Source organism: Leptonychotes weddellii, chromosome 15 (genome assembly GCF_054177405.1).
Source record: "Leptonychotes weddellii isolate Sample4059 chromosome 15, ASM5417740v2, whole genome shotgun sequence".
NCBI lineage: Eukaryota > Metazoa > Chordata > Mammalia > Carnivora > Phocidae > Leptonychotes > Leptonychotes weddellii.
Genome location: NC_138383.1, coordinates 34,271,551 through 34,291,842, shown reverse-complemented (window position 1 = coordinate 34,291,842; position 20,292 = coordinate 34,271,551). Strand labels below are relative to the sequence as shown.

At 39.4% G+C, this 20,292-nt stretch overlaps 1 protein-coding gene across 3 annotated transcripts in view; it reads right to left on the bottom strand.

Annotated features, from left to right (window-relative positions):
• MYO1D (myosin ID) overlaps positions 1 to 20,292 on the bottom strand; it is a 319,454-nt gene that overhangs the window by 114,340 nt on the left and 184,822 nt on the right. For all 3 annotated transcript variants that reach the window (XM_081805376.1, XM_081805377.1, XM_081805375.1), the window contains exon 20: positions 13,318 to 13,431. In XM_081805376.1, coding sequence (XP_081661502.1) covers positions 13,318 to 13,431 — 114 coding nt within the window. The remainder of the gene's footprint in view (positions 1 to 13,317; positions 13,432 to 20,292) is intronic.

Genomic DNA, 20,292 nt, shown 5'->3' with positions numbered 1-20,292 from the left:
CAGACAGAGTAATAAAGCATGAAGCCTGGCATAATTACAACCCATTTACCTCTACAAAACATTCACATCACTTCAGATCATTGTCTCTTTTCTCGCCCTTGCTTGCCTGTATTCTCCACAGAACGAAAGGAGGTATTTGTTAATTAATTGGCTACTTCCTTGGCCATCAAGCCCACACCAATAAAAAGGGACTATATCAAACAGCATTAGTGGACAGATTCAAACATTCTTCAAACCAACCCACCGGGCAAAACTAACAAAATTCACCACAAAAGGGTAAGAGGTGTTCCAGCCTAGGTCGGCTTAAATATTTCAGTTTATACAGTCTCACCTCAAACCAGTGAACAGATTTTATGTTTACGCAGATTAAACTCGATCTTGACAACCAGCTCCCTGAGTGCTGGCTGGGGTGAGTCCATGTCCCTATGAACTCACATGGCACAAGCTCATTGATTGAGGCGACTTGCCTCAGCCATGGGGTGCAATCTTTTCCAGCCAATTATAGTGATCTCTAGGATGATTCTCAGAGTTAAAGAGGCTGTGATCAAAGTTCTGTATACAATATTACTAATTAGGTAGGTTACTTCTTGACTGTTCTCCATATCAAGCCTAGCAACCCTGAGTCTCCCAGCTTTGCAAAATATTCAAATTCTGACCCTCCTATCCCCTGTAAAAAATTTTAACCTTTCTTGACATTGGAAATGCTTTAATTCAATATCACAACTTACAAATACGGGGTAGACAGGGACTCAAGGGGGATGATGCTAATCTGACAGTAACACAGAATCCAGTTGGCTGAAACGCTATCCCAACTCTGTACTATTTGTACAAAGAAAGCCACTCTGTGGCTAAGAAAGGAGTCACCTGCAACTTGAATGTCTCATTCTCAGACTGCTGTTTATAATTACCTGACCATGCCATTTGTGAGAACAGTGTTTATTGAAACTCATCTCAAAACCTGTCATGATTTCCTATTTTTATATTTCCTACAAAGAGTGACTGAAATCATTGCTAAATGATAAACCAGCTGAATAATTTTTGCTAATGGAAGAGAAAAAAGGTGCCAAATTTATATTTTAATTATATTTTGTTTAGGTTTGCATGAGTATCGGTCTTTGTCTCTTGAACACAAACCAATTAATGACAGAGAGCTGGGAAGTGATTCCTGTAGAGATTAGCTGGGACCCCAGAGTGTGCTGAGCTATGTAGTTTAGGGTAACAGAAGAATACTTGATACTGCTACATGCCTATTAGAATGGCTAGAATTGAAACAAACTGATAGTAGACAGTGAAAATTGGTGAAGATGAACTCTTATTCACTGCTGGTAGGAATGCAAAATGGTACAGCTACTTTGAGAGACAATTTGGCAGTTCATATAAAGCCAAACTTGATGTAGCAATTGCATGGGTAGGTATTTACCCAGATGATTTGAAAACTGAATAAATACAAAAACCTGCATGTGACTGTTTAGCAGCTTTATTCATAATGGCCTCAAACTGGAAGCAACCAAGATGTCCTTCAATAGGCAGATGGATAAACAAACTATGGCACATTCACACATTGGAATATTATTCAGCAATAAAAAGAAATGAGCCACGGAAAGACATGCGAGAACCTCAGATACCTATTGCTAAGTTAAAGAAGCCAATCTGAAAAGGTTACAAAGTATATGATTCCAATTATGTGATATTCTAGAAAAGGCACAATTACAGAAACAGTAAAATGATCAGTGGTTGCCAGGGTTTGGGGGAGAGAGCTAACAGTTGTAGAAATAAATAAGAAATATCAAGCTTTCCCTCCCTGGCTGCCTGAGGACTGACTGCCATTATGCACAACACAGTAACTATCTGAACCAGGAAGTTCATGATGAACTGACGACTTTAGCAGAAACACCCTCCACCCCAGAAGGGCAACGTAGTACCTAAGATAGAAATTTGGGAAAAACTGGCCAAAACATACAAGACCACACCAGATGTCATCTTTGTATTTGGATTCAGAATGCATTTTGGTGGTGGCAAGCCAATTGGCTTTGGCACGATTTATAATTCCTTGGATTACAGAAGGAAAATGAACCCAAACATAGACTTGCAAGACATCGCCTATATGAGAAGAAAAAGACCTCAAGAAAATAGCAAAAAGAACACGAGAACAGAATGAAGGTGGTCAGGGGGACTGCAAGGGCCAATGCTGGCGCTGGCACAAAGAAGTAAAAATTCTGTGGTGGCTCTGGGGACCTGCAGGGACTATGTAGACTGTAGACTTTTCGAGAGAGGATTAAGCTGTAAAAGCTTAAAAAAAAATCAAGAAGAAAGTATTGGAAGAATTTGGTTATGCAAATAGACTGGGAAAAGAAACTGAAAATAACAGGTATTGATAGAATGATGGGCAACTTATCAATATGTAATTATTTGATGGTGATATTTATCTTTATTTTTATGCTAAATTCTAGTTGTTCACAGGAAAAACATAGGGTATCTATTCTAAAAGCGGTCAGAAATTTAGACCACAGTGGGGAAAACGTAATAGTAGCTTGGCTACAATGAAACATCCAAAGATGATCCACAAGGCAGAGTTGGCTGTACTTATGCCACTTTTGTTGAGATGCAAGGTATCATCTCAAGAATGTGGAAGCGTACTGTGCAAATAAAATTAACACCTCCTGATTTAACTGCTGGTTAATAGGAAATACAGGGACTAGGAGAATAAATTAAATGAACCATGAGGAAACAGATAAATCCAGATGAGACCAGTTCTGGACTCTAAAAAGTCAATGTCATGCATACCATGTGTTGGTGGGAATGTGGAGAAACCAGAAATCCCATGTGCTGGAGAGAATGTAAAATGGAGCAGCCATTTTGGAAAAGTTTGGTAGTTTCTTACAAAGTTAAACAAATGCCATATGATGGAATAATTCCCCTCCTAGATGGCCACCCAAGAGAAATAAAAGCATATACCCATATAAAGACTTACATGCAGATGCACCTAGCAGCCAAATGTCCATCCACTGGTGCATGGAGAAATGAAATACGGTCTATCCATGCAATGGAGTAGGACTCAGCAGTGAGATGAACAAACCAATGACGTAAGGCACAACCCAGATGAACCTCAAAAACATACTGAGTGAAGGAAGTCACACACAAAACAATACGTGCTGCATGATGCCGTGTATATCAAGTTTCTAGAAAAGGTAAAAGGATAGGCTGAAGTTGGGAGTGAGGATTTACTGCAAATGGGCACAAGAGAACTCTCTCAGGTGATGGAAATGTTCTAAAACTGGATTGTGTGATGTTTGCACAACTGCATAAATTTACTAAAAGTAACTGAATGGTACCTTACAATGGGTGAATTTTATGGTAAGTAAACGTATTAGCTTGCTAGGGCAGCCATACAGAGCCACACAGAACGGATGGCTTAAACAAGTTCTGGAGGCTAGAAGTCCAAGATCAAGGTGTGGAAGGGTGCTTCTGAGGCCTCTCTCCTTGACCTGGGGATGGCTGTCTTCTCTCTCCATCCTCACGTGGTCTTGCCTCTTCTTATAAGGACACCAGTCATACCAGATTAGGGCCTACCCTAATACCTCATTGTAACCTAATTACTTCTTTGAAGACCCTATCTCCAAATACAGCCACATTCTGAGGTTCTGGGGGTTAGGACTTCAACCAATGAATTTTGGGGGAGCAACAATTCAGCCATTATAGCAAATAATAATTTAATAATGCTGTTTTAAAAAGTCAACATCATGAAAAAAAGGATGTGTGTGTGGTGGTACAGTTCTGGACTAAAAGAGATGTAACTCTAAAATATGAACCTAGGTAGTATTTTTAAAAATAAGTATAAGACATTCTTTGAACAACTGAAGATATTTGAATATGTCCTGGATATCAGATGACATTATGGAAATGTTATTTTCTTAGATATGAAGATAGTATTGTGGTTATGAAGGAGAAAGTCCTTATTCTTAGGAGAATGCATACAGGATTATCTTAGTGGCAAAGCATCATCAAAGAGAGATAAAACAAATATAGCAAAAAATAAACCCTCATTGAATCTAGGTGGAGGGCATTAGGGTATTCCCTGTACTATTCTTTCAACTTCTCTATACATTTAAAAATTTTATAATGCAAAGTCAGAGGGATGGGATTAGCATTGAACTCTGAGGAGACAGGAAGTTCTCAAGACAATAAAGACCCTCTACCGAAGATTTCCTTTACTCCTTTTCTTCCTTGCTAATTGAAGTAGAAAATGTATCCTTCTAAAGCACATACCCAGTTATAGTTTTCTCTAAGTGAGAAATGGTTAGTGTTTCTACTGTTTCTGCTACGTAAAATCTAGAAGAAAACACTAACATAGATTTTAACATTTTTAAAGTTTGACATGGAAGAGGCCAAGACACATGGGTATAGCTCATTTAAAATAACAAATGACAAGTAAAGATCTTTTTTTTTTTTAAGATTGTATTTATTTGAGAGAGAGAGTGAGAGAGCACAAGCAGGGGGAGTGGCAGAGGGAGACGGAGAAGCAGGCTCCCTGTCGAGCAGGGAACCTGATGTGGGGCTCGACCCCAGGACCCTGGGATCATGACCTGAGCCGAAGGCAGATGCTTAAATAACTGAGCCACCCAGGCACCCCAAGATCTTTTTAAAACAGTATTAGCAAACAGGTGACCTGTGGGCCTACAGATGTGTCTTATTTGGCTTGCATTGCATTTAATCAGGAGACTTACATAAAATACAGATTTCAGCTTTTTCTAGGTGAATCCAAAGACTTGGCATACTGGACTCAGGCATGGCCACATGGACCATAGTGGAGTGGTGACTGCCCCATGACAGGGTATGGGCTTCATTCACTTCTGAAACTATCAGACCCTCAAAGGAATCTGACAGTTTGACAAAGAAAATGAATAAATGTTAAGTTGTTGCTTCTGATGAGATCTGCTTTACCACCATGCTCAGCTCTCTTTCCATTCATATGGATATAGCTAGTGAGAACAATACGTTGGGAGGAAGGTGAAATTGAAGGGAAAGGATCTGGATATGAATGACTGGTGCTAGGCCAGTTTATCCACATGAGGAAACATGAATGAAGGGCTATAGCCTCACATACACACGAAAATCAATACTAAGTGGACTGTGGATATCAGTGTGAAAGGTAGAGTAATGAAGTATACAGAATATACCAGAAAAGAATACCTTCATGACCTTGGGATAGGGAATGATTTCCTAAACAAAAACAAAACTGCATCAACCTCAAAGGAAAAAAGTGGTAAGTTGAGCTACATTAACATAAAACATTTTGTTCCAAGACACCATTCAAAGAATGAAAAGTCAAGTCACAGAGTCAGAGGAAATATCTGCAACACCTTTAACTGCCAATGGGCACTTATGCAGAATACAGAAAGAACTAGAAATTAATTTTTAAAAGACAACTGAATAGAAAAATGGGCAAGAGATTTGAACAGGCATTTCACAAAAGGCATCTAAATGACCCCACACAAAGAGGTGCTAGACCTTCTTAGTAATAAGGCAATGCAAATAAAAAACACAATCCATATCTATCAATAAATGAATGGATAAAGATGTGGCATATATACATAATGGAATATTATTCAGCCACGAGGAAGAAGGAAATCCTGCCATTTGCAACAACTAGGATGGACCTTGAGGGCATCATACCCAATGGAAAAAAAAAATAAACCAGACAAAGAAATACTATATGATCTCATCTACATGTGGAATCTAAAACAGCTGAACTCAGAAACAGAGAATGGAGTGGTGGTTACCAGTGGCTGGAGAGTAGGGGAAATGGGAGATGTTGGACAAAGGGCACAAACTTCCAGTTATAAGATGAATAAGTTCTAGGAAACTACTGTACAGCAATGGTGATGATACCTAATAATACTGTATTACATACTTGAAAGTTGCTAAGTGAGTAGACTTTAAATACTCTTGCCATGAAACAGAAATGGTAATTCTGTGGTGTGATGGAGCTATTGGCTAATGCTATGGAGGTGATCATTTTGCAATATATATCAAATCCACCCGTTATATACTTTACACGTAAACAATGTTATATATCATTTATATCTCAAGAAAGCTGGGAAAAGCCCCTACAATGTGTAACTACCACATACCTACCAAAATAGCGACCATTTAAAAGACCATCTGTAGCTGGTATTGGGGAGGACATGGGAGCACCTGGAACTGTCAGATGTTGTTGGTGGAGGTGTAAGTCAGTGCAACTGCCTTGGAAACCTGGAATTATCTACAACAGTTTCCCTCCTGGGTATCTGTCCAGCGTAAATGTATGCACGTAAACACTAAAAGATGTGCATAAGAATAAAAAAAAAATCTCAAACATCCATCAATGTATGAATGGATACACAAATTGTGGTATATTTTCACAAGGAAATACTACAGAACAATGAAAATGAGCAAGCTAGGGTTAGATGAAATAACATGGAGAAATCTCACAAATATATAGCGCTGAAAGAAGCCACACAAACAGGGATACATAGAACTTTACTTCATTTGAATGAAGTTCGAAATGAGCGAAATTATGTCTTTGAGAAGGAAGGAAGAGATAGTGACTTGGAGGGAACACGAAGGGTGTCATGAGATCATGGCCTCTGGCCTGTATCTTGACTTTGGTGACGGTTACATGGGTGAATTCACTTTGTGATCATTCATCAAGTTCTACCCTTAAGATTTGTGTACTTTTCTGCATGTAGGGTACACATTACTAAAAAAGTTAAAATACTTGCCCAGATGTGAACAGCTGGTAGGGGACACACCACATGCCAATAAGATATCCCAAGGGTCTGCTAATCCAGTGATCTCAGATTTACTTAAATTATTCCAAGCCTCATGAAAAAGTTTGAAAATCTCTGTTCTCATGGGATGCTGTCACCAAAAATGGAATAAAACAGCAAAGATATATTAAGTTCCAGTTCAGACACTCATTTTCAAAGAGAAACAGGACTGGGACTGTTTTGTGTTTTGACACAGGGTATTAATAATATTGTTCTGACCTGTTAGAAATATGGTAAGAGTGAATAATGGGGCAATGGCAGAGAAGATTTCTAAGTCATAAAGTGAAAAATGGTTATCCTTGTTTTTTCTTTTTGATTTTAATTTTAGTTCTCTCTTTAAATGTTGTTTTTAATTCTTTTTTTAAACTGAGGGTTCTAGAGGGGAGGGGGGTGGGGGGATGGGTTAGCCTGGTGATGGGTATTGAAGAGGGCACGTTCTGCATGGAGCACTGGGTGTTATGCACAAACAAGGAATCATGGAACACTTCATCTAGAACTAATGATGTAATGTATGGGGATTAACATAATAAAAAAAGAAAAGCAAAAAAAAAGAGATTTATTTATTTTAAAGAGAGAGAGCGTGTGCCCACACATGAGAGCAAGTGAAGGGATGGGCAGGGGAAGGGAGTGGGAAAAGCAGACTCCACACTGAGCGTGGAGCCCTCTGTGGGGGCTTGAGCTCACGACCCTGAGGGTCATGACCTGAGCCAAATCAAGAGTTGGATGCTCAACCAACTGAGCCACCCAGGCACCCCCCTAAATGCTGTTTTAAATTCTGCAACACGTTTTAAGTTGACAGAAACAATACAACAGATAAAGATCTGATGAATTCTTATCTTTAAAAAATAATGTAGGGATACTGCCAGTGCAGTAGAATGTTGACTGCAGGGCAACAGCTTCCTGAGGTGTTGGAGACGTTAAAATATATATGAAACAGATTGTCTCACGAGCAGTCGATGAACTTAAAGTCTGTGGACTTCCCTCTGTCCTACAGAAAACACATACACACGTATCATACATTACCACACACATGATAATTTGAAAATATACCACTCAACCACAGGGCTTAAAGAGGAACTCACAATGGAAATGACAAAATAATTAGAATTGAACAACAAGGACAGTACCGCATATTCTAACATGTGAATGTCAGCTCAAGCCATTTCTAAACACAAATTTACAGTCTTTGATGCATTTTTAAAAAGTAAAATTTTAAAATGAGAGCAGCTAATCCCTCAGTTCAAAAAGCTAGAAAAAGAACCAACAGAGTAAATCTAGAGACTGGAGAAGGAAAAACAAGAGCAGAGGTCAATGAAAAGGTAATGAAATCAATACAATAGGTTTCTAGCAAAATTGACCTTGGAAAAAATGAGAAGCAGCACATCTGATCAATATGAGGAACACAGAGGGTCTGTAACAGAGGTAGAGTTTAGAGCTTTCCACCCTGGGCCATCTCCAAGGTTACTGGCTTCCCTGAAATCAGGTGCCCACCCTGGTTTAGTTAGTGGCTTCTTCTCCCCCGAGGAACAGCGGAGGGCTGCCTCTCCGAGCGCAAGGGAGCGGGACGTACTCTTCTTTAGATGGAGGAGAGAGCAAATGTGACTGTATATGTTCCACACACTGTACAGTAATGGTTCGCGTGTCATCATGTGTCCAAATCTCCCCGGGGCTTCAGTGATCACCTGCCTCGTTTACTTCACCTTTCTCTTTGGCTTACCCTCCCTCCTCTATCCTCTTTCACAGATAGCTTTCTTCCTCCCCCCTTTTTTAGATTTTATTTTTAAAAAGATTTTACTCATTTGAGGAGAGAGTGCAGAGTGAGAGGGCATGAGTGGGGATGGGTAGGGGCAAAGGCAGAGGGAGAAGCAGACTCCCTGCCAAGCAGGGAGCCCGATGTGGGGCTCGATCCCAGAACCCTGGGATCATGACCTGAGCTGAAGGCAGACGCTCAACCGACTGAGCTACCCAGGCGCCCCTTTCCTCTGCCTTTACTGAGTATATATAACACGCATTCAGTAGAGTACATAAATCTCAAGGAGACTGCCTGATGAATTTGAACATATGTATACACAAGTATAACTACTATCAGCTCAAGCTACGGAGCTGGTCATTTCCAGCTCCCAGAAGGCTCTTTCTTTCCTCCCTGCTCATGTCTGTGTCTTAGCTGTTCCCTGTGCCCCGAATACTTTTCCTCCAAGTAAACATATGGCTCATTCCTTAGGTCCTTCAAGTCTCTGCTTAAATGTCAACTTTTCAGCGAGGCCTGATCACCCTATGTGAAATTACAACCACTCTCACATCCTCTATCTTCCTTCCTTATTCTATTTCTTCCCTTATCCCCTCCTAATGGATTATATGATGTACATGTGTGTATATACACGCATGTGTACATACACATATATACACACATATATACATAAACGTAGAGTCCGCTGCTCCCCACTGAAGTTCCATAAGAACAGAAATTTTGACTATTTTAATGCTTCCGTGCCACAATACCTATATGTCTGGCACATAATAAGTTCTCAGTAATCACTTATTGAATGAAGAGTTTAGTCACTGAGACTGTAAAGGTTGTAACGAGACAATCTGGTTATAGCTGGCTAAAACCCCAAATGAAGGTAATTCCTGCACCGCTGTTCTAACTCAGGTGTAACTCCCCATTATGCGAGTCTCCTGAAGTCTGTTCATCGCACCTCAAGACCTAGCAGAAAGAAATGAGCACGAGGATGCTGCCACAAACCACTCTCAGATGGGATGTGCCCCTGTTTGCAGCCCGTCAACAAGGAAGAGGAGCTCTCCACCCAGTATGCAGAGCCCCGGTCTGTAGGGAGGAAGCAGTCACTTACTCTATCACAGCCAAGCCCCTGGAGGCTGGCAGATGTGCCCATTAGAGTTAAGTGCCTGGGGCACTTAGGTGCTCCTGCTTTATACAAGTTCAATGGGTTGGGAGGTGTAAAGATAGTAAACTGGTTGAGTACTTTTAATGGTGCATTAGGAAAACAACAAATACTGGTTTCATGTTGCTGGCTGGAAGCAGTTAAGGAAACATATTCTGTCAAAAAGCACTGGTGAAGACCAGGTTTAGAAGCTGATTAGACACATAGCCAAACGACAGCATCGCCGAAACTCTCACCCATGATGGGCATCCATGAGCACGATTTAGGCCCTGTTTGACAAAGACTAGCATCCTGGAGATTGGAACAGGAGTCAGTGGGAAGAGTCCAAGGACCCAAGGATGCCTGATGAAGCTGGCCTATTTGAAGCACTTCTCTCCTGATGACCCACCCCAGGGTGATCTGTGACCAAGGTCCAAAGATGACTTGGGCCTAAGGACAGTAGTCAAAGATTGTAGCGGTGAGATCAATCATGCCCTAAATGAACTGTAGTAATTATCCATGCTATACTAGGAAAAGTCAGGGAAGAGGGTACACAGATGAACAAGTGCTTGAGAAGGAACTGCGGTACCAACGTGGGTCATGCAGAATTGGTTGCTATGGTGAGGACTCTGCTGGAGACTGTGTTGGATACGTTACTGCAGGATGACACTCCAGTGGTTTCCTGGGTTGGCCCATGTAGACCCCAGCCTCGTGCTAGCCTGTGCTGTCTGGCAAGGATGCTGTTAGGAAGAAGACACCCAGAGAGAAGTAGAGCCCCAGGAAATGGCAGGAACGCAGACTCTCCAAGCACTTGTGTTGCTGCAGGAGCTCGAGGATAACAGGGTCCCGGAGAGTGGCCTTAAATGCTGAATGGTAGCCTTTCCCGGGTCTTTGTGAGATTCTTCTCCCTTACTACCATGTGTATCCTCGTTAAAAACAAAACATTACTCAAGAGAGTGTATGGTCACAATCTGTTCCTTGGAGCCAGAAAAGCTTAAGTGAGACAGGAAAGGAGCCTGTGCAGAAGGAGGAGTGTGGGACCCTCAGCTGTCTGTTCTTATCGACTACTCTTACTTCTGGAAACTTTCCAACTTGATTCTGAAACACAACGTTCCTATAGTTCTTTTCTTTCCTAGAATAATTCATAACCTATGGAACTGAAGGGAAGCCACAATTCATTCAGCACATGAAAGAGAGGAGCAAATGGAGGCCCATTGAGAGATTTCCTTCTTACTCCATTTCCTTCAGCGATTCTTTCCTCACCATTTAACAGGGAATGTTCTTGAATCATCTGCCCCCTTTCTCTCTCTAGACTCATAATTTCAGCCTCCAATTATACGTGGATCCGCTTTTAAATTTTTATCTTAAGTGCTGAATTCTTTCCCCCCTCTATTAGACTTCCAATTTATCTGTGGATTGTATACTTCCAAGTTTCACTGGTGCCTGAAAAAACTCAACATGGTTAAAACCAACATCATCTCCTTTCTCCCTTCCCACTTTCTGCATTACTCTTATTAGCATTATCATTTTTTTTAAAGTTCCTTGTCTTAAACTGTTTTTTAATTTCAAAATAGTCTGATCATGCAAACAGTATAAAGAATAAAATAACAAAGACTCATGTTTTCATTATAAATACTTAATATTTTGCCATATTTGTTTCAGACTCAAAAACCGTTTTACAGATATGGTTGGAAGTCCCCTATCCCATTCAACCTGGTCCCTCCTAAGAGGCAGCCACTCCTCCAGGGTTGGTTCCTGTCAAAAGCAGACCCCGAGATAAAGGCTGATAAACACACAGAAGTGATTTGGGAGGTGCAGGGACGCTGGCAAGGTGTGGGGAGGTGGTACGGGGATGGGAAGACGGCCAGTGGGGCCCAGTGTTAAATCAGCTACCACCTGTGGGTAGGCTGCAGGCAAAATGAGTTCTGGCAGCCTAAGGGCAGCCTTTGGACAAGGATGTTGGCTGGTGGAAGTTAGGCTGGTGTGCACAGAAATGATAAGGGAATACAGGGAAACACGGGCAGAGTACTGATAGCATCCATGATAGTGTGTACCCATCCTATTGATATTGTTTACCTTTACTGTGATTGTTAAACATCATTAATTTTTATATTAGATGATATTACTGATACATTAACAACCATGCTACTGATGAAGGGGAACAGTGAGTATAAATGCATACCAGTCAACATGAAAAAGGATGGCAGTTTGGGAAAATAACTTCAGTTCAAAGGGTTGTTTAGCTATTTATTGAATTTGTATCAAGTGCTTTGATTGATCTCCCCTTTAATAGAAGGTAAAGAAATAAAACAGTCCGCAATTTATTTTTTGTTTGGTTCCACACTTCATTTGACTTTGACAAAACCTGATTTTCTCCTGTATCTTCCTTCATCTCCTACTTTAAGATTGCAGTTATTAGGCTTAAACGATGATTGATATGTGAGATTACAAGTGTTTGCTATGAAGACCATATACAATCAAGAGTGTCTTAGAATATAATTTTCTTCTTAGCTGCAATCCGTTAGCCTTTCTATTGAAAGAGAGAAGGATGCATGTGTGTGTACAGGGCGCGGGGCGGGGGGTGTAATGGAGACAAATCGCAACCCCATAATCAACCCTGCAGTGATATTCTAAATCATTTAGCAAAGCCAGGAAAAGTTTGCCTTCTTTGTACCTCACAATCAACAGGACTCCTGATTTAACAATACAGAAATACAAAACATTATGTTTCCTGTTCCCTTTTGCAGAGACCAAAAGGATTTAAAATAATCTTCAAATGATACTCCTCATAGATTCTACTATTGGACAAATAGACCTCCTTCCTTAGGAACTAGCATACAGAAAAATCACCTGACACTCAAAAAGATCTCCTAGTCAGAAGGATCTTTCTCAAGAATCAGAACAGACAGTCACTTGTAAAGCAGACCACATATAGCAGGAGAAAAATTTAAAAAAAAAATCATATTGAGATTCAAGGAGATATCCACCAAATTTCATATTTCAAATGAGAAATGATTACAGAACTTGAAAACCCCATGGAAGACAACTGAGTGGGTTTAGATCAGAGGCAAAATATACTGGTGAAAAGAACTTCTGGAAACAGCATAAATTTTACATCTGAAAGAAAGGTAATGTTTTCATGAAGTAATTCTCTACTGTTTTTCTCCTAATTCCACTTCCCTATAAAAACGAACCTCTTGAAAACAAGTAAGAAAATACATTACGTGCCACAACATTTAAGCAGTAGTAGGATTAAGAATAGAGAAGGGTCACGTAGAATACAGAGTCCTTATGCTTGTTTTTTAAAATGTCTTCATTAATCTATTGGAAACTTTGGATCCTTTTTTTTCTTCTTCTTTTTTTTAAGTACTCTCCATACCCAGCATGTGGCCTGAACTCATGATCCCAAGATCAAGAGTTGCATGCTCTACTGACTGAGCCAGCCAAGTGTGCCTGGATCCTTCTTATAGAAAATAGTACATTTGTACAAAACATAAGACTGGCTTAAAATTTCAGGGATTCATGGGCTCCCTAGAGCCCGAAAGGTTGTAGTGATCAGTCTATTGACCCACAGTGGTCCAAGAACACCACGTTAAGACTCCTTTATTCAGAAAGCAGAGAACACTTACATTGTATAGAGGAATAGTCTTCATCACCTTGTACTGTTTAGTGGGATCCATCTTATACAGGTGACGATCGGTAACAAAAATCGCTCGGTCTTCCACCTTACTAAATCGATTCACCTATAAGAAAACAAACCAATAAGCCATCATAGCTCATCAAGAATGAAATCAAATCATCTACCAGGAAATTATCTAATTAGGGGCAGAGGTGGCTAGCTGTGGAGACACATTCTTTAATAGATATATACCATTCTACAGGAGGAACAGAGATCTAAAGGACTTGCAGTTTCCAGATTTGTAGAATTTTACAATTTAAATTTCACAATTTTATAATTTAACAGGAAAAACAAGAAAAACACGTAAGAATTAAAGGACTAAAAACATTGACCCAGACACTATAAAGAAAATAAAAAGACAACCCAGAGACTAAGGAGCAAATGTCTTGCAAATCACATTTCTGATAAGGGACTTGTATCTCTAAAAGAATAGAGTATGTATTTTACCTAGAATATATAACTCAATAATAAAAAGACAAAAAAACAAATAAAGAATTTGAATAGACATTTCTCCAGAGAAGATATACAAATAGCCAATAAGCACATGAAAAGATGCTTGACATTATTAACCACCAGGGAAATGTAAGTCAGAACCACAGTGAGATACCACTTCACACTCACCAGAATGACAATAATAAAAAAGACAGATAATAACCAATGTTGGCCAGGATGTGGAGAAATTGGAACCCTCATCACACTAATGGTGGGAATATAAAATGATGCAGTCACTTTAGAAAATAGTCTGGCAGGTCCTCAAGTGGTTAAATACAGAATTACCATATGACCCAGAAATTCCACTCGTATGTATATACACAAGGAACTGAAGACATATCCACACAAAAACTTGGGCATGAATGTGCACAGCAGCATTAATCATGATAGGAACAACCTAAATGTCCATCAACTGATGAACGGATAAATAAAATATGATATATCCACACAGTGGAATATAATTTGTCAACAAGAAGAAATAAATATTGATACATGCCATAACATGGATGAACCTTAAAAACATGATGCTAAGTCAGTCAGTCCCAAAGGACCACATTGCAAGAGTTCATTTACATGTAATATCCAGAATAAGCAAATCTATAGAAACAGAAAGTAGGTTATTGGTTGCCTAGGGCTGGGGGAGATGGAAGCTTTGGAAGGATGACAGCTAAGAGGTGGGGGATTTCTTTTTGAAAACTGATTGTGGTAATGGATCTACAACTCTGTGAATACACTAAAAGCCAATGAATTGTATACTTGAAAATGGTGAATGGTATGGTATGTGGTTATAGCTCAATAAAACTGTAAAAAATGTAAGCTCTATTTGAAACGACTCATTCTGCCCCTTTCCTAATGCAATGGGTAGGTGTATTTCAGACCAAATTCCCTAAAGTATATTGAGTATATTGAGTATGTCATTAAATCTACATGTTCAGCGGCGCCTGGGTGGCTCAGTTGGTTAAGTGTCTGCCTTCGGCTCAGGTCATGATCCTGGGGTCCTGGAATCGAGTCCCACGTTGGGCTCCCTGCTCAGCGGGGAGTCTGCTTCTCCCTCTGCCCCTCTCCCACCTCGTTTGGGCTTGCTCTCTTTCTCTCTCTGGCAAAAATAAATAAATAAAATCTTAAAAAAAACCCTACATGTTCAAAAATGGACAGTGCCTTCCTAGTGCCTATGAATTATGGCACGAATTATGGAATTATGGCACGAATGCCTCGTAATTACTACTGTCCAAAACAAGAGTGGGCCACATGGAAAAGCAGTAATATTCCCCTCCCCCATAGAAACGATATGAGCAGAAGCTAGGTGGACCCCTGATGTGGGTGTGGTAGAGGGGGCTCCTGCTTTGAGTACAAAGACTAGAGGTTTCCAAGGTCCCCTGCCGCTCAGATTCTAGGATTTCTTTATCTGACTTTCAAGAGTTTTTCTATCTCCCACTATTCACCTTTTCATTTATTTTATTTTTTTTAAGTTTTTTTTTTTTTTTTTTAGTAATCTCTACACCCAATGTGGGGCTCGAACTCACAACCCCAAGATTAAGAGTTCCATGCTCTACCAACTAAGCCAACCAGGCACCCCACTATTCTCCTTTTTAAACTTTATTTCTTTAAGGCTCTGCTCCTGTCTGACAGGTTTCCTCATGTTATGCTCTCTCTTAAATGTTTATGATTTTCCACTCTCCTTTTTACCTCTCTGTATTTAAAGATATTGCTCAAATTCTCATTCCATTATAAAACTGCTAAAATTTCTAAAGTAAAAAAAGATCACTCTTTCCTCTAACCTTCTATTACACAGTTATAGAGTGAATATACAGGATACGTATAGAGTTAAGAATAAAACGAAAAATTAACATCGCAACCAAAGGGCACAGGGTTTTTCTTTTAAGGCATGACAATCAAGAATATGACGAGCTGTTGTCTAAGCACTTTTGCTAACATAAAATGCTGGATCCTCTCCCAAACGTTTTTTTTTTTGGAAAGAAAGATAGGGCAGGTTTGCTGATGTTTATAAATTCCAAGACAATAAAGTTAAATCTAACCTTATCACCTTCTCATTGTGAAATTTAGTTAGTATCTACACTTCTCTACTAAAAGGGCAAAAGTTTTCATAATAATTTCATAATAATTGTAAAGTTTTAGCAATTTCAAGGACACTTGTAATTTTTGGACCATGGATACTTGTCATGAATATACTCGATAAAACAGTTGTGTAGAACACTGAATTTTTAAACTTGTAGCTGAAGCTGTGTTTGGCACAGGATGTTGATTCTACTTATGAATCTTGTGATAATCTACTATAACCTCATGAATGTAGATCTAAGTAACTCAGCCACTATAAAAGATTATACAGGTTATCTGAAAATTGGAAGTATATAAAAAAAGCTCTTTCCCTTGTAAAATAGCTACAAATAGGTTACCAAAATAGTGACAAATAAAACTTATGAATTTACTTGAAAATGAAGTAAAAATCTCATATTCAACTGTATAATTTTTTTTTTTTTAATGAAGATCAAGAAATAGCAAAACTATTTTATGGTAAAGGCCGTCAGAAGAGTGGTTGCCCTTGGTAGTGGGAGGGCCTGGCTGGGAAGGGGCATGAAGGAGCTTTTCAGGGTGATGGAAATGTTCTATATCTGGATAGGGTTGTGATTTACATGAGTGTACACACTCATCAAAACTCACTGAACTCTATACTTCAGATCCGTGCATCTACTTGTATAAAAATTATACCTCAATACAAGTACATAAACAAAACACCGTAACATCTCAAATATCCAGGACAGATTCATATTTACTGCCTTCTTATTTCACAGACAGTAATTCTGTCTTCCAGCCAGATTGGAAGTTCCTTGAGGGTCATTATCATCTGACGGCCTTTTTCTTATACCTCACAGCACCCAGTACAGAAGTGGGCAGCCTATAGCATTTACTCTACCCTTGCTGACCGGTTGGTTTTGAGACCACTTTTAATCCGACAGGACAATTTCAAGAGGTGCTCTTCCCCACATGAGTCAATCAGTGTTGATGACTGGAAAACATGGAAGCACACTGGGGAGGTTGAATAATGTGTGAAAAAAAATGTCCCAAGTGGCAAATGATAGCACTTTTGCTCAACAGCTTAAGTCCCCATTGCCCGGTGTGGTCTTGGAAAACCTCCATTTCTTCACTGAAGAAAGAGGAAGTGGGGACTCTTGCTTTTTTTTTCTGAGGCTGGAAGACTATCAGGAAGCGATCTCTTCAATAAAAAGCTCCCTAACATAGCAGGCACTATAAAAGCACATGGATTGCGGGGTGCCTGGGTGGCTCAGTCGGTTAAGCGTCTGCCTTCAGCTCAGGTCATGATCCCGGGGTCCTGCGATCGAGCCCCATGTCGAGCTCCCTGCTCAGCGGGGAGCCTGCTTCCCGCTCTGTCCCCCTCCCTGCTCATGCTTTCTCTCTTCTCAAATAAATAAAATCTAAAAAAATAAAAGCACATGGATTGCTCATCTGGAATTATTTATTCTTCTGGTTGGAATTGTTGAGATTTATTTGTACATTTTCTTTTACCCCATAAAGAGTCTTTTCCATGAGTTAATTTTTCCCTCAGAATCTATATTCCTGGAGGGCAAGCCCTTTGCCAGCAGCCGTCACTACAATACTCTGTAGACAGAATGCTGACAGGCCAGAGGAACCGTCCTGAGTGGATCTAGGAGAAACCTTTGTGTCTGTACTTGCAACACCGTATTACTTGGTCATACTACCCTCATAAAACCTTTAGATTTACACTTTCATTGAGAAAAGGGGTCTTTCTATAATCAGACATCTAAAAATGGTATTGAATTTATTTTTTCCTATATTTTTAAATCCAGCACATCGCTCCAATTAATTAGAAAAAAGTCATCCTGGTAAGCGTCTCCTTAAATTAAATAATTTGACAATTTTTTTTTCAAAATTGCAATGTGCATTTTCAAGTACTATATAATGTATTGATATAATATTATATCAGCTGCCGCTAATATTCAAAGGAATGATATGAAGCTCTTGGTTATAATAAGAATCTGAGACTAGTAGATGGGGTTGAGCTAGGTAAGAAACTAACACGTGAAAATAATTTCATATAAAGATAAACATAAAGAAAATAAATCTAGATAATGGGATTGGGAGAAAACATACATGTGATTCTGTAGAGTGCTACTTTATGAGAGAGTCAGAGAATGCCCAATTTGCAGGTAAATCTTCCCCTAACAGGGGGAATTAACCACAGGACATTTTATAAATAAGGAATTAATTACAAGCTAATTGGGATGTTTCAATCTTAGATTTAGGTAATATTTAAATCAAAACTGAGCACAAGGGGCGCCTGGGTGGCTCAGTCGTTAAGCGTCTGCCTTCGGCTCAGGTCATGATCCCAGAGTCCTGGGATCGAGCCCTGCGTCGGGCTCCCTGCTCATCGGGAAGCCTGCTTCTCCCTCTCCCACTCCCCCTGCTTGTGTTCCCTCTCTCACTGTGTCTCTGTCTGTCAAATAAATAAAATCTTAAAAAAAATAATAAATTAAGAAAAAAAACTGAGCACAAAACAATTTTTGAACAACTATAAAGTCATATTTCTCAGTGACTAGAAGGAAAAGCAAAGCAAAACAACAAAGAGCACTCAAAAACCCCTCCCCTAAGTGAAACAGAAGGTGCACCTGTGATAACATATTCCCCCATCCCTGCTCCCCAGATCCTATTTTCAAGATGCAAACAAAGAAGTTAGAGACTAATTTGAACACACTGTTACCTCTGGTAGGATATACAGCTAACTAAATTAGATTTGGTATGATAGGACACAGCAGGGTATACCGCTGTAGGTAGGAGAGCAAACTAAAATTTAGGTTTTCAACTGTCTTCTCCCTTCTGCCTCATAGTTTTAGAAATCCATCAATTTGCCAAACACTGCTTTTGTAACCAAAGCATATTTTTCAGTCTTCAACTTGACAAAAATGGTATCTGTAATTAAGAGTAAAGTAGAGTCTATGTGGTAAACTAATGACTACTCTTGGTAATAATTATTTACCTCACATAGCAATGATTTTTGCCATAAAAGGGAAAAGCCCTTGTCAGAAGGCTTCAAACAAGGTGACTGTAGAGCTCCCACTTCAGTTTTTTTCTAAGTTGTTCTGCACAACACCAGCCTCATGGGATGCTTTGTGAAAGATAGGGTTCCAAGTCACATTGGTTGGAGGAACCCTGCAAACCATGGCCTCCCCTAGGATATTTGTAACCCATGAATATATTAAAGGCTTTGAGAATTCTGCACTTAAATAGCATATTTGACTGCTTCACCCAGCATTTCCCACATACGATACAAGGGATCCTTTTTAAAAACACATGAATACATTCAACAGAACACTGGTTTGTGAAACACATGGTGGAGGACACTAATCATTTGTATCCATGTTAGAGTTGGGAGACTAGAGAGCATCTAAAGTGGAACGTGAGTAATAAGTAAGAATAGTGCTCCTCATCTTTGGCAAAATCACATAAGAAATATAGGTGTGTTGCACAAGAGTATGAGAAAAGAAAAGCGTGTCGCATAATTTCACGAGGTCACACAAGAGTCAAAAACAATAGGCCAGCCATGGTGGTAAAGCGGAGAGTACTTTCCTTTTTGTGATCTATCCATGAGTTAATTTGGAAACCAAAAAGGCAAAAACCTGAAAGCAGTAATTTTATTGAAGGGCTGTTTAGAAATATTACATTCCTTTTTATAGAAAAATGTAATTTCTAATGAGAAGAGGTCATACATCTTTACCTTGTGTTTTAGCAACTCAAATCATCCTTAAAACAGATCAAGTGAGTGGGAAGGACATCATGTACCAAAGAAAGACCTGTAAGTTGCATAACAGCAGAATCAAAGTGGCAAAGAAAAAATTTTAACATACATACATAAATTTGTAAATTCAAACTTAATTAAAATAATGATGGCATAGGAACATTTTTTTTGTTCTCATAAATTCACAAAGTAATAAAAAAATTGGATCACAGACTCAGTGTTAGATGAGCTCTCATCTTTTTCTTCTATGACCCATGCTAAAATCTTCAACCAAAGAAAACTCCCTATCACCTGGCTCTTGCCCAAATCTTTCTGGTGATCTATTTATAGTTTTAGTCAACACCACAGGGGGTCAGAGATAAAGCTCCCCTGAAGAGTCAGACCAACAGAAAACAGATTACGGGTGAGAGTAGCTATTTGCAGAAGTCTCCCACCTTAAAGGACATTTAGAACTGTAGTTAATGGAAAGTGGTTGTTTTAAAAAGAATCAAGGCATACACCATTACCTTGATCCCAAAACCAGACAAAGACCCCATCAAAAAGCAGAATTACAGACCAATATCCTTGATGAACATGGATGCAAAAATTCTCACCAAAATACTAGCCAATAGGATCCAACAGTACATTAAAAGGATTATTCAC